At 47.9% G+C, this 15,346-nt stretch overlaps 1 protein-coding gene across 1 annotated transcript in view; it reads right to left on the bottom strand.

Moving 5' to 3' along the window:
* Positions 1-15,346, bottom strand: part of CCAP (Crustacean cardioactive peptide) — a 56,152-nt gene that overhangs the window by 20,850 nt on the left and 19,956 nt on the right. Inside the window, exons 2-4 of the mRNA XM_089580052.1 lie at positions 8,219-8,325; positions 7,536-7,751; positions 981-1,101 (exon numbers count right to left, since the gene is read on the bottom strand). Of these exons, the coding sequence (XP_089436178.1) occupies positions 1,027-1,101; positions 7,536-7,751; positions 8,219-8,293 (366 nt within the window). The 5' untranslated portion in view covers positions 8,294-8,325 and the 3' untranslated portion in view covers positions 981-1,026. The remainder of the gene's footprint in view (positions 1-980; positions 1,102-7,535; positions 7,752-8,218; positions 8,326-15,346) is intronic.

The raw sequence follows: 15,346 nt of genomic DNA, 5'->3' as shown, positions 1-15,346 counted from the left end.
CGAGGCTCTCTAGCGAGGAAAGTTAACACCCGTGTTTCGAATTGGCCACTGCATTTATTACGACACGTCAACAGCGGACGCTTTCCTTACGCCATACTTCCGGCGCTCCGCGCGCGCTCAGTTTCGGACGCGTGCGGGAAAAAGCGCCGGATTTCTTTGGCCTGCAGGGCTTTAGAAGTTGACATCGTCTTGTTCACGGCATCAAACTGCCAATTGGGACTAACCACCCAGCTACTATAATTAAAAAGTTAATTAGTGTGTTTATATTAATAACCTGGTTAATTAGAGGGGTTTTGAGCATATTGTGTCCGCCGGGGCCGAGGGTGTGATCCTGCACCTATTTTTTTGCTGTATTGAACCGAATATTTTAGGAATTTTTGAATGCTCGCTGAAACACCCGGTGCGTGTGTGTGTGCGTGTGTGTGTGTGTGTGTGTGTGTGTGTGTGTGTGTGTGTGTGTGTGTGTGTGTGTGTGTGTGTGTGTGTGTGTGTGTGTGTGTGTGTGTGTGTGTGTGTGTGTGTGTGTGTGTGTGTGTGCGTGTGTGTGTTGTGCCCATCCTACTTGATCCGCCAATCGCGTCGAGTATATCGAATCGAAAATCAAGTAAATAAATGCGCCATTCGCAATATATTCTCCGTCACATTTCATACCGCTGCATGCGCAATTCTTTATTATTATTTTTTAACTTCTGTCTTGTGTCAAGGAAGACGACCGAATTATGCAATGAGGACACTACTTTTACTTCCGAAATATGTACAGCTGATTACTCGCATATGTAACAAACTAATCTTGGAACAAAAAAAAGTTTATCTTTCATTTTGACTAAGAGGGTTTTACTTCAGCACCCTATCTTTAGGCTTCACGCGACAGAATTTGCCAGATCAGCCTTCGAGAAAAGGTCACTACAGTTTCCAGGAGCAGTTGGTGGTACGCATACATTGTGCGTGTGCTTTAAACGGCGCACGAGGTGTGCCAGCACCTGCACTAATGATGTTCGGAATGTGGTGAATGCAGCAGACTTCTAGCTATGGGCCGACCAAGGGGGACCTCCGCTTCCGCAGCAGGCCGGGCAGATTCACGAGTATGGCACCGTTCCGGAGCTGCAAGAGACAACGTAAGCAGGCGTGTTAGTTGGCAAAGTGCCTCCAATTAATGCTCATCGCAACAAAATTGACGCTTGGGCGTAATTGAGGCGATGGCTGGGCAATCCTTCCGGGCGGCATGAAAATATTAGTCGTATCATCATTATCACTTTTTTTCTGTCCAAGAAATGCCCTCATACATGCACAAAATGTTCATTTATCATTATACTCCGGCTTACCAAAATGTCCAAATGTCACACGAGACCCGTTCAAACGGTCTCGCAAGGCCCATGTCGAGCTCTCAGAGGGCTGCAGCTCTTTAGAGTTCATCGTGTTGAAAAAAAAGACAGCAGATTGAAAGCCTATTTGTCACGCAGTGTTCAGTGGTACACAGTGCACTGGCTTCTCTCCTAATAGGGATATGTTTTAACTCGAGAGCATTAAGGAGCTCATGAGGCGGAAAAGCCGGCATCGTCGTCGTTGTCGGAGTCGCCAGAATCTAAGGCTGCTGTGGCTCCTCCGCGTCGTTATTGCGCGAAAAATCCCAGGAACACCAGCGGCGGAGGCCTTACCCTCTGGTCGAAAATATTTTCTACCTCTCGGGTAGCGAAGCGTCGTCCCCGGAAGGCGCTGCCGCATATATTTTTTGAAAAGACTCTTTAATAGCATAGTTACAGCCATCGCAATCAAGCTGCTTCGTCATGCCCCTCTCCTTCCGTTCCCTCCTCGAGATTTTTCTCTCTCGCTCCTCATCGAGTAGGCTCCGCAAGAGAAAATCGCCCTTCCTCCTCCGATGTTAGCCGGAGGCGTGGTGACTGGTGGAGTGCGTCACATGTTTACGTCATGGCCCCGCCTTGAAAAGAATTATTTTCTTGGTTTTTGCTACTCGGTCTATTTGATTTGGGGGGGGGGGGGGGGGGGAGCGGCGGGTCTCCCAAATCCCTCTCTATTTTTCTCTTTGGGTCTCCTCGCGGTGTGTCGTCGGGTTTTTTTTTTCTTTGTTCTTCCTCTCCCAAGTTGCTTGGGTCATGGACGTAGTCGTCCGGAGCGAAGTGTCTTCCGCAAACCACCACATTCTTTACCGTTGTGTCAGGAAGGCCGATGCGTTGGAGCCAGACACGACTCAACTCATAATCTCCTGGCAATCTTTGCCGGATCGTGGTTCGACTCCAGTCGCTGCGTGCGCATCCAACGACGAAACAGCGTCGTTGCATTTTCTCCCCACACTGAACCATCGAGAGGCACGATAGGCTCGACCACCTAAACTTGTTAGCGAGCGCATCCTTTCATACATCTGTTTGTCAACCCCAGTTAGCGAGCCACCCTTTCATCCCATTTTTTTTAGGCCTCCCCATCACGACCGGAGGGGCGGTAGTCGGTTTTGTTCGAAACACACGGCGAAGCGCGCACCCGGCAACCACCCGTTTTCTTTTCTCCATGTGTATTTGTGTTCTATGTGTTTGTGTCTTTTCTCTGCTCCTGAGCTCATGTCGTTCAACGGAGCCAAGGTGTAGACAAGATGCACGAACGATAAGCGGTGTGTGAGCGAGAGAGAGGCTCTACTACACTCGACACAGCATACGCACGGAACACGCTGAAGCATACATGAACTGGCACAAGTAACTAAAACCTTGTTTTGGGGGCCTTGCATGGAGGAAAAAAAAACCGAGGGAGCGCGCACGCAGAGAGCTAACTCGTGGCGTGATCACGGCGGGGGGGGGGGGGGGGGGGGGGGGGGGGGACCGACTGTCTCCGTTTTACTATTTTTTACTTTTTATGACTAGGGTTCAAGGTTGTCGCCGGACGCTTCCTCCTCAGTTTTTTTTTCCTTCATGCGGATTTGTAGGTATGTGCCAAAACGGAAGGTGCTGCGGAAAGCGTGCGCGACGACGCGACGCCCTGGTTACGCCCACCCTTCACCTGTCAGTCAGAACGGCGCACCAATGGAACGCCTTTAGCGAAAATTTTCTCTATGACGTCAAACCAAAGGCTCGGGAGCCAGAGTAGAGGACGAGGACGTTTGCTTGTGGAAGGAAAGAACGAGCGGGCTTTGATTTGAATTTTTGCAGCTTTTCGGGGCGAGCATGGCTCTAGTATTTTGCAGAGGTTATCTTCGATGCCTCATCTATGCAGTGGGCTTGTTTTTCAAAAATGTGCAGACCACACCGTGGTACAGACCCTAGTCAGTTGCCCGTGAAGAGAACAGAAGCTTCCCACTTCTCGCGGAGGTCACCAGGAGCGCTGCGAGTGAGTGTGACGTCATCGTTCGTCCTTGAGGAAGCGTGCGTCGAAAGTTTCCATTGCGCACGGGGGCCTCTGTAGGAGCAGTGCGGAGTGCTGCCGTCATGTCGATGGTATAAAGAGCGGGCGCTATCGCGACTATTAAGTTTTTCATATTGCATGGTGGCAAAGAGCTTCCGCCGAGAGTTGTGGCGTATATATTCAGCAACAATGTGTAGTGATTCCTCAAGTATGTTGCTAGCTTTACATCTTGTGTAAGCATGGCACGTATATATACCGGGTGTTGGCGGGAAGTCATTTTTTTTTAAGTAAGCTTTTTGAGACGCAATGATCATTCCTTCACGATCATATACAGTAGCAGCGTTGGCGGATGTCATAAAACTAGCGATACGTGATAATTAGTGTGGTAACTGCAAGAGGATGTTGAACTGGGTGAGTTGAAATGTCTTTATAGTTAAACTTCAACGCCTACAAACGAAGGCAGAAAAGAAAGGCAGTGCACACAGGGAGGCTGTCCCATAAGTGGTTTCTTTCTTTATTGCGAAGGCAACAAATATAAAGCACGAAAAACCATGAAAACAACACATAAGCTATCTTGTAACAGCGGTCAAATAGTCTATCTATCCTGTAAGCATTTATGGTTTTTTTTATCGGTTGTTGTTCTAACCCATGTGACATATCTGTTTTGTGCCCGAAATTCTTCATACTTTTCATGCTCTTTCATGCTATATATTTGTTGCGACAGAGCGCTGCTGTGTGCGCTCCCTTCTTTTCTGCGCTCCTCCGTTAGCGCTGCGCTAAGTTTTACTTTGTAATAGTATGTATGAACAAAAATCTGATAATCTTCTCTGTAATTATAGCAGTCAGGTATTTGGTTGTAATTAGCAAATTGCAGCGGGCCATCTGGCACCAACTATTAAACGTGAAGAAGTGTAATTGCGCTTGGCGCTACCACGCTAGGATTTTCGCGCCGATTGGGCTGGAGGGAAAAATATGGGGGACACGTAAGCTTCACCTTTAAGAGTACAACGCAATAATATTTACAGGTCCCGTTCACATCGCCTACTCAATTACTAAATTCTTAATAAGCATGCTCACAATTACTCATGCGCGCTTTAGTGCATGTGTCCAAAACACTTCACTAACTCAAAGACCATGCACAACGCGTTCATTAGGTCCATCTTTATTCAGATTCAACCAACGAGACGAGTGGCCTGTGAATAGCGGGCCCGTCATGCAATCAGATGATTCTTTTTTCGATTCTCACCAAGACCGAATTTTCCTTTCAGCTCAATTTTATTCATTATTTGCTTCCAACGCGCACTCCGCGGCCGCCGCGCGCGTATTTCACTCGTCTGGACAGCCGAAATTCTTGGCGTCGTAGCGCTGAGGGCAGTTGCATTTCTCTGCATCAAATAACTTGCATTGAATGCGCTGAGAGCCAGGTATACAGTTTGATAACTACAAACGAACACCTAACTTCAAAACATGAAAAGTTAGTTTGCAGGTTTTAGTTGATTCCACTTAGCAATGAACTTATCTCACCCATTTTATGACTTCCTCCAACTCCGACAGCCTCTTCTAAAGGAGCGATAATTTTATCTCAGAAAGCTTACTTTTGTAAATTACTTCCTCTTCCCAATAAAAGCGCCATGTATACGGAGAGCAATGCACAGGGGAGGCCTGTAGGCGCCGGATTTGCAACAGGGCAAAATCTCGCACTAGCCCGGTACGATACAAACATGACCTGTAACATGTGGCTTTTACTTTGACTCCTTACTTTACCTCGAGGTATACTGCCGCACTTTATTCAAGCGCGAACACGCCCAAATCTTATTCTTAATAAGAATAAGCATCAAGACTTGACTTTGTATATGCCAGCGAGAGCTTTGTATGAAATAATGATGTCCATTCTCTGATTTTAGTTAGGACATATACATGTATAGATGACTGCTCCGCCCAGCCCTTACTATCGATAAGCACCATTCCGGTTTTCGCCGTTGCAGAGGAGATGCGCAGCTCTTCGAGCCTTTTTTAAGGTATTGGGCACGTTCTGAGCGATTTCGTGAGAATGGCTGATCGAGTTTTCTTAAAGTCGGCCCTAGGTCAACCTTGGCACTGCATGGGGAAGTAGCCCAAAACGCTTCTCGAGAGAAACTGATGTTTTCCATACCCAACAGTGCGGGAAAAAATCATTTTTGAGTGGAAAACCGTTTATAAACGCAATGTTTTCACATAACATAAGATTTGACTATAACATTTAACATATATCTTCAGTTCACCCGACGACAGTCATATTTCTTTTTGCTATTAACGTTTTGGCTATCGTCAAAAGCGTTCCCCATTTGTTTTCTATGGCAGTCTCAACTGTTCGATGCGATCGATGGAAAGACTTTAAAAGAAAGGTCTTGTTACATATCAGAATAATGCACCGCTACCTTCAATATTTCCTTAACAGTGTCTTATAGTTTTCAAATTTACAAAATTTTTGTCCGAGAAAGTTGAACATTTTTTTACTGGTTGGAAAGCTTAGTACGAACAGTTCTGTAACTTTTAATACCTGTTTCTGATGCTGTAGCGCATAAAACGTATGTTCCAGGTTTTTTTCTGCTATTTTCTGACTGAATATATATTTATTATTACTCTTTTCGTAGGAGCCTCAGATTTTGCCAACGTTTTTTTTCTGCATAAGGATTACATATACAGTTTTTTTTTCTTTATGTAATTTAGCAGACAGCTGTTAGCTACTCAGTGATGTTTCGCAGTAAAGCAAAATATATGTATTTATGGATGAATAAATTACTTACGCACATTTCACTGAAACTGCCTGTTTTCCCGCGGTAAGGAAGGAGTTAAGCCTTTGGCTCACGTTAAGGAAGGTTCCCTGTAATACTTCACCCACTGACCTACACACAGACAATTAGATGACATGAATGGCTCATGAATGATTGCTCGCTGTCCACTGGCCCACTCTAAAGGCATAAATATGAGAAACAGGTGAACATCATTGATCCTAATAACCAAGCGACGCACAAGAACAAGAATTCGAGGGAAGGGTGATTCCACTGTGGTTTCTTTCAACCAAAGCTGCCGGTGACGTCGGGCTTCTAGCATGCTATTACAATTTATTTCAAAGTGAAAACGTAAAGTACGTGTTTTCCTAACGCTGTCCTCTAAGTGTCTGACTCTGCATACTCGATGCGGACTCCAAAATTACTAGTCATTTGCACACTTCGAAGCATTTCTTTTCACGAGCAAACGGCCACTGAGTAATTTTATAACCGGTGTATGGCATTAAAGGGGAGCTGAAAGGGGCTCTCAATAAATTTGCAGCATCCCTGGGATGTTAGAGCCCACCGCTTCACAAATATCCTCCAGCAAGCATTTTTTAATTAGTTTCTCAAAAACTAAGTTATCTCTAGTCGAATTTTGAATGGCAGCGTTTCCTCGCCTTTCCCTTTCTTCTCGACACTTTTTGCACGCTGAAAGGTAGGCGTATCGCCGCCGGCCCCACCCACTAGAACCCACTGCCGGCTGCCGACGCGCGCGGGAATTCCCCGGGGGGGGGGGGGGGGGGGGGGGGAGCTACACAACACCAAGCTACCTGACCCGACGGAGCGACGCGGCTGACTGGCGGCTGCGGCCATGGTAGCTGCGCGGCGCCTCAAAGAATCTAACCAATATCCATCTCTTAAACAGCACACGCAGTAGAGTGAAACGGAGGAAGCCGCGAGTATGAAAAAGTCGCCGGAAAGGATTCGCAAACATTTGCGCTTGATTATGGATTCTATGCTGCGTGTAGAAGCGCATTATTTGGCTCAGGTGTTCATGACAACACTATATAGTGGCTGAGTTTGCTTATATGTTCTGATGACAAGGTGTTTCAGGGCCCCTTTAAAGAAAAACTGTCTTTTCGCTCCCTCCCCGGCCTGCCCAGGGCACACGACTGCGAATGACGCATTCTCGAAAGCGCCCTCTCAGCGATGCGTGTGCCACAGTCCCACCTGCACAACATTTTCATTAAGCAGCCAGCAGATCAACGCAGCAGTCTGCGGTTACGACATAATCATGCGGCTACCACAGGAACACATGCCAAGCCGCCAAGAATGCTTCTTCCCGATGCTACATACTCCGCGTACCACGCCTTGAGACACGCATGCATCACTTTGTTCGACGAACGTCAAGCTAGCACTCCCGCGTAGAGCACTTACATCGTCCACGTCGTAACCACCGCGGCCGCCGACGTCTTCGGCAAACTGGTGCCGGTAGCGCTGCTGACTCCGAGCCGCTTCGTTCAGGACCCTCTGCCGCAGCCGGGAGAGTAGGTTGCGCGTCCTGTACTGGGACCTCTTGCCTCCGCAGCCGGTGAAGGCGTTGCAGAAGGGCCGCTTCTGCTCCGGCGAGAAACGCTCATCGGTCGCGTCATCCTGGACATTACATAGGCACGCACGGCGGGTGGGAAAGCAGAGCAGGCAAGCGACCACTCCAGTGCACCAGTGCGAATTTTGCGAGCAGCTGACAGCAGCTGCAGAATTATCGACGATGGCTATACCATTTTATTTGAACCAAGGAAACAATTGAATGCTTGTTTCAGCAGTACAAGGCGCTAAGCAGTGTTTCGGTGTTTATGGGAGTCATTGTGCTAAGAGATGAGAGTTTAGCAGCAACAACAGCAACACTTAGCGGTCTTTAGGACATTAAATGGAACCATACCAATGCAGGCTTGCTTCACAGCACATCACTGCCAAATTAATGACACTAAGTAATCCAAAGAGGTCGTCAAACGAGGGTAAAAAAGTGCAAGGGAGTCTCCCAAGTCACACGATGGTGCCGGCGTGAAGATTAGTCGCCTTCCCGAGCATCGTAGCTCGCCACTCGCAGCGGCTCTACTCACCGACTTCTCTTGTGCTGCCGTCAAGGAGGCGGAAAATACGAGGACGCAGAAAAGGAACAGACCAGTCGTAGACATGATCGGTGACGCCGGCCTTGCGCACTTAGAACCTGCGAGACACGCGCATTGAACAATGTGGTGATCTGCTCTTTCAGCTTAAAAGGGAAGAAGAATATAGTAAGTTCTGTCCGTTTTCTTCAGATATATTGCGAAAATCTTTTGCCACGTTGTTTAAATTGATGAGCACCCCAAATTAGCTCGCCAAACCTTCTAACCATGTCTGTTTTGTTCATTGTTTATTGTTCATTGGGTACCTGCATCGCCCGTAGGGCATTACAGCAGGGGGGCTACAAACGTTAACTGTCACTTTACATATTATTTCAACGCATGTTAAAAAGCATCGTTCATCGGAGTGTAGGAATGTACACAGTGCTCGATGGCAAACTGTTCCATTCTAGCACAGTTCTAACAAAAAAAAAAGAGTAACGCAAGACGTCACCCCTACAAGAAAATTCTCTGACTTTCAAATCGTGGTCCAATCGCTTCGATATACAATTTGGTGACTGGATATACTTTTCACAGTTGATGCCTGTTTTAGAGTAATAAATGTAATGAAAAACTTTTAATCTAGCATTTCTTCTACGATCCTTTAGCTCTTGCCTTTGAAGTTCATGTTTGCTTTCTGTCGTGCCAAGTTTCCGGCTGTAATTTCCAAGAACAAATCTGACTGCCCTGTTCTGGATTTTTTCTAATTTGCCTATAAGCTCAGCTGTGTGAGGATCCAAACAAACACACGCACACTCAAGTACTGGCCGAACATGACTGAAGTAGTGCTGGGTTTTTAAGTTACTTGGAAGATGACGGAAATTCCTCTTCAAGAAACCCAAAACTGATGCCGCCCTATTTTCAATAAAGGAATATTTTCGTGTTAAAATTTTAAGGCAATGTTCAAGGCTCTGCACTGCCCTCGTTGAAGGTGTGCGGCTTTTAGATGAAATTTGTGGGCTCTCCGCGTTGCGAGAAGTGCGCTAAGTACTACTTGACGAAGCTGACCATGACACGTGCCTTACGCGCTGCGCTTGTTCCCTCAGCACCCTCGAACATGAATACAGACAAACGACCTTTAACACTTACGTTGGTGCAGTGTTTTCCCATGCTTTGCACTCTTCGATCTGTGTAATGTCGATTACTGATTGATTACAGGCGTAATGTCGATTACAGCAAATCATGCACCGCCACCTCGGACGATTCTACACATGTCGTTCGTCTATGTATACTCGTCACAGGCCGACCGCCATGCGGTGCCAGTTTTCGCACCATTCGTACCAATATTATGAACCCACCGTTTGTCATACAGCGTTCAGGGTGGTGTCATAAGATCTCTAGTTTCGTATAGCTTACATGTGCTGGTCAAGTTGGAGGCTAGCTTGCGACAGGGATTCGAACCGACGACATATGCACCTTCAATGGTATGTCTTCCAAGACTTTCGTATCAAAATTGTGATGCGCCCGTTCTTCGTATAGCCTTCCGGGAGATGTCATCGCGTGTGTGTGCGTGTGGGTGGTGTCACACATCGCGCCACCGGCAACGGCGCAGACAGCGGAGCCCCCTGGCTGCGGCGCGCCATTTATGCCATTTACATTACGCGTAAACAATGCACCCAGGGTCAGTAACGCTTTCGCATTCCCACACATATGTAAGCAGTCTCAGGTGTCTCTGTTGAATTTTTTTTCTCGATACTTTGAGATCTAAAATTGAAGCCTCAGGTTGAATTCGGTTAGCCTCCGACTAAGCGCAGTATTTTCAGTGTTGTGCACAGTACGTAAGACGTTTACCGCTGAGACGAGCTGTATACCTTAAGTTTATCCTTCGGAGAATATTAGAACTGACGACACTGGATAACATGGCGGAATATGGTGGAAATAACTCTTCATGACGCCACTTTTTCGCGTCACGTTATACGTACTACATGGTCGAAAGTTATTTCGTTTGCCTGGCACGGCTAAATCGCCTGTACATTCGAATTCGTACCATACAGGCTTTTTAACGATACCCCCCTCCCGGTGTTAGTCTGAGCTCAAAAATAAGCCCTCGTGAGAGTTTCTCTTCTAAAGCACGAGTTCTTGTTCTTTACGACCTTCATGTTAAGCTAGAGAGAAACTACTTTACTTCGGTCGCATATTTGTTTCTTTAAGAGGCAAGACGTTAAGAGACGGGAAGAGGGCGGATTGGGTCAGGGAACAAACGCGGGTTAATGACATCCTAGTCGAAATCAAGAGGACGAATGGGCTTGGGCAGGGCATGTAATGCGAAGGCTAGATAACGGATGGTCCTTAAGAGTAATAAACTGTATTCCAAGAGAAGGGAAGCGTAGCCGGGGGTGGCAGAAAGATAGGTGGGCGGATGAGATTAAAGGAGGTCTGAAACACTGGAACGCCTTCCGAGGAGAGCACATCAACTCGCACAATCACTGCATTCTGTTGTCATGAAAACCTTAAGCTCTTTATAGAGTTATTTACGTTCTGGTACACCCAGTACCAGTGGTGGGCAAATGCCCTCATTTTTGTTTTTCCTCACCTTCACCATTAAGACCTTGGCCCTCTCTCATTCTCATTTTGTAAAATTTCCTGGTCCTGCCTCGCCCTCATCCCCTATTCCGGTGAGCTTAGGCCACGCATCTTCGAGGACGCAGTCATCGCAGTCAGCATATCAGACCCCGGCCAGAGGCTCGCTTGTTGACCAGGTCCCTGGCTGGCTTCACATTCGCACGCAGCGACTTCCTCCAAGCAGTGTTCCCGTCTCGCGTTTTTCGCGCAGCCGCGTCGTCGTAGTAATGAAAGCGATCTATAGGAACGATGCGCAGTTGCTACAGCTAGATCTCGAAAGGAAAGCTAGCAGATCGCGGGAGATACAGGACAGTGCGAGACACGAGTACGAACGAGCAGTGGCTTTCAACTGAACGTTTATTTCGCAGAGCGAGGAGCGGTAGGCCAGGGCGACAAAGGACATGACTGCAGAGGGGACGAGATCTAACTACAGCAAAAAACGCCAACAAAAGCGCGGGACAAAACCATAATAAACGAGTGGCACTTCTACGGATGTGACCTGTTCGTTTCATGGACTACCTCGCTGCTCGTCGAAGTGAGAGCGTGGTAGGCGCACAGAGTAAGGTGCTTCGGTGCTCGTACGGTCAGCGCAGCTCAAGCACGTGCTCGAGGAGTGCGGACCGCTTCCATCGACAGCATTCGGCCATCCTTTTAGAGCGTTGGTTCTTGTTTGCTCGTTCCTCACTTTCGCGTCGTCGTCGTCATCGTCAGCGTAGGCGTCCGCAGCGCCACCTGCTTCGGCTGGTGGGTGGAAAAGAGGAAAGAAGGAAATCCTCGTCTTCACTTTTAGGGAACAGGAGGGAGAGGCTAAGTGGGAGAGGGAAGAGGGAGATAAGGTGGAACAAGGATGAGTGTACAACTGTCCCCCGGTCCGGCGCCCGGCTTTATTAGCGGTGCGCACTGCAGTCCCGGGCAAGTCCGGATCCACCTCCGGCTGAGTTCATGACTTTACGAGAAGAACAGTCTGTGAAGTTCTTCGCCGTCACACCGCAGCTAATGCTTAAACATTCGCATTATACGCACTCGTAACCGTCTTGTGATTTTTTTTCCAGCTGCCCTCAGTTGGAATGCGTGCTCTCCTCGTCTTCTTTTTTTTTTTGTCCAACATCGGTTGCCACATCCTGTCCGACGACGGATCCTCGTTGCTTGTTTCATAGCGTAAAACGTAAGCTTCAATTTGCCCGTACCGTGCACCCCTCCTTCGTAGAAGCGCTTGTTCGTTGCAGCCCAGGAGAGTCCTGCACTTCGTGTGTTTAGTTGCGAAGCTTTCCCACGGTGATATATGAGCATCAGTATATTCGACACGTCTTGCATGGCTCTTCTGTTGCAGCTGGCTTCCTATTGAGAAACACAGCGTGGCCCGCTTGGCAACCGGACGCTTTCCTTTGTCACTTGTTGCAGCTTTTTCGCAGCTTATCATAATTCCGTTGCATTTCTTCTCATAGCTTCGCAGAGTTCGTTTGTCGATTAAAAATGCAAACATTAACTAGGTAAAAGTGGCAGTTACCGTTATTTCCCGCTCTGCAGTTGAGCCGGACCCGAACTGCTCCCTCTAAACCGGAAAAGAAGCCGCAACGAAAGTTATACCGGATCAGCAATCTTTGCAAGCCTTCGTGCACCTTGAAGCATCTGCCTGCGAAACAAATTAGACAGCACGTAGTAGTTTCGTACGAAAAGAAGTCCCTATCAAAGCTCCATAATTTTGCCGTTAGCGAAAAACGACACCACGAGGTCCCGCCACATATGTATTGGAAAAGCTGGCAGGGATGCGGGAAGTGAGGGTCAAGTTGTGTATGGTTGTGAGCTTCGTACAGGACACGCGCGTTTTAGTACTCAAATGATAAATGAAAGGGGTTGAGGTTGGGCTTGAAAATAGTGATGGGCACGGCGCAGCTAGAACTTATTATAAATGCCGTTGCAGTGGTCAAGAGCATTGTTCTCCGCGGTGGCACGGTCCATGGCATAGTGATATCCCTAGTAAGCACTGCACAGTCATTGTCTTTAGTGTGCACCACCGCGCAGCTGAGCCTCAGCTTGTGTTCTCTGTTCCATACCAAGTTAGTTTATCTCATACGGCACGCGCAGAACCATTTCCGAAAAAGGTAAACTAATAAAGCTCATGTTTTTTTTCTTTCTTTCATGCGGGCACTTAGATCCAGTCGTGAAAGAAGCGATTGACTCAGGCCGTCTTTAAATCTGCAGGATATCGACGTTGGTAAGTGCTAAAGTGCGGAAGGCATTGGCTGAAGTTGAAGCCTATTAGAGATAATGTGCCGTTTTAGAAAGACATCATCAAAAGTCTTTTCGCTCGCGCGATTACGGATTGTGGGGGCCGCCTACACGCACCGGTTGTGCTTCCAGGCGATCGCTACTCCAAAGACCGCCTGTGCCGGCATCGAGAAGGTTTGGGGGGGGGGGGGGCTAGTCGGCCACCGTCGCATTACCAAACCTTTTGTTCATCGTAACAGATGCCTAAAAGCACTTTTGTATTATTTTCTTCCGATAAACTGACGGAAGTACACGACCCGCGTAACTTATTTAGAAGAGAATAATGAAGGAATCGCCATTCAACCAATGTGCCCGACGTGCTTCGCCCACCACTGGCCAAATTTCGACTTTCTCAAGGGAACTGCGGAACCCTCCCTGCGCGGTTCCTTGCAGGGCACGGGCGGACGTTGGCCTCGAAAAAAAAACCATGGTGGAGGCTCTCAGACAAGCTAGCATTACCTTCTGGAGCCCACAGTATGCTTTTCTTCATGGGCTGGGATGAAAGCATGTCAAAATGAGATTGCTACCTGTCTTTATATTAGTATTTTCGTTCTACCTAACCAAGTGCCTTGTTTTCACAAGTAAAAGAAAGTAGAGAAAGTGTGGGATGTGGACCTGAAGAAAGCGAGCCAGGTCTCACTAGCGCAGGAGAGAAGTACAATAACTAGCTTGGCGCAGCAGCTGCAGCGTTAAGTACCAGCATTTGATGCCGCGGTAGAACTTGAAAGGTCGGGTCAAGCCACACGGCTCATTGCGAGCAGCATGACGAGAAAAAATGATTTCGTACGGTGTTATTTCGAGAAATAAGTTAAGAATCAGCGGCGCAGACATTTGTTTTCAGTGTTTTTTTTTTCTTATAAGTAAGGTATGGGGGTCTGCCTGAGCTCTTGTCCATTTCAGACATTGCTAAACCTCGCACGAAGCCTTAGGTGCGGTGTCTGTGTGCTTCAGCGCTTCCTTTTTTCTCGACAGTATGTTTGCACTACGCGTTCAGATTGCGCTTCGATCGGTGGTGATGGGAGCATTCATGAATAAAGGCGATATTCGCTGAACGCCGAAGCTTCTGCGTGGGCGAAAGGCTAGAAATGAACTTATTTAATACCTCGTCTACTCGTGACGATGATACACCGGCGGGGTTTAAATAAGGGCAACCCATTCTTCCCGTGGTCTAAACAAGAAAAAATAGTGCCAGCGTTAAGCTTAGTGCTTAATAGGCATTCTCAGCGAGAGCTGTTATGCGTCGCGTTATGCTGTGGTTTTGTTGAGAAGCAACACAGTGCCCGCATTCTTTAGCGAGTGTAGAAGGCCACGCCAGCCGCCTGTCTGTTTTGCCGTTGCTCACCGTACGCGTAACTGTAGCAACGACTCCGAAGGGCGTTTCCGCGTGCATCTAAGTCTCCAACAGACAAAAAAAATCAGCTCGGTGAAGCACATGATCGTGCACCACACCAACCGCGTGTTTTCTGAGCGAACGCGCATTCAACGCTGCAGCCGGTTACGCTGCCTTTATCTGGCGGGGATGCTTGGTCCTGTCCCAACGTCGATCGGTTTCCCGTTCGGCAGCGCGCAAGGCTTGATCCTGTCTGCGGCGGCGCATTATCTTTGGCGAATTACAGCCAAGGTATCAAAGAAAACGAGGGTTATGACCGATGAAGTTCGCGCTTGGAGGAGCGCGAGCGCAGGAAGTGTCAGCGCGAGGCGGCGGCCCAGCCTCCGCCGCTGCTCCTCGGCTCTGATACGCGCTTGCGGTGACGTCATATAGGTATACTAGCAGTGCTCTGGCTCGTCAAGGCTACGCGTGGAATCACACTAGAAGGGCTCCGTGAAACAGTTCTCGCTGTAAAAAAAAAAAAAAAGTGGGAGGGGGGGGGGGGGGGGGGGGTCAGGTGACGTGATAAATTACACACCAGAGACGCTTCCAAAATATCAAGTGGTCATAATTACACACTGGTTCGCCGCACCATACGCCAGGTCACAGTTATATGTAACGCGGAAAATTAGGCGTAGTGCTGAGAAACTACTTTGAAGCGCGAAAGCATGGTGTATGCAGGTTGTTCGTGCACGAAGTTACAAATTTCGACGCCAAGTTTATCTTTGTTGAGCAGAATCAAAGTTTGAGGCAACTGCCTCGTAAAATCCTAGAAATGCGACAGCATTTCCAAGTCGTTTGGAGCACACCCGTGAAAGGCTCCGCCTTTCCTTCTTTTTCCTTGGCATATTCCTCTCCACTGCTCTTTTTTTTTCCCCTCTGGTCTA

This window comes from Amblyomma mixtum, chromosome 3 (genome assembly GCF_055824585.1).
Source record: "Amblyomma mixtum isolate Tamu chromosome 3, ASM5582458v1, whole genome shotgun sequence".
Classification (NCBI taxonomy): domain Eukaryota; kingdom Metazoa; phylum Arthropoda; class Arachnida; order Ixodida; family Ixodidae; genus Amblyomma; species Amblyomma mixtum.
Note: the sequence above shows the minus strand (reverse complement) of the source record. Positions and strands in the feature narration are given on the sequence as shown.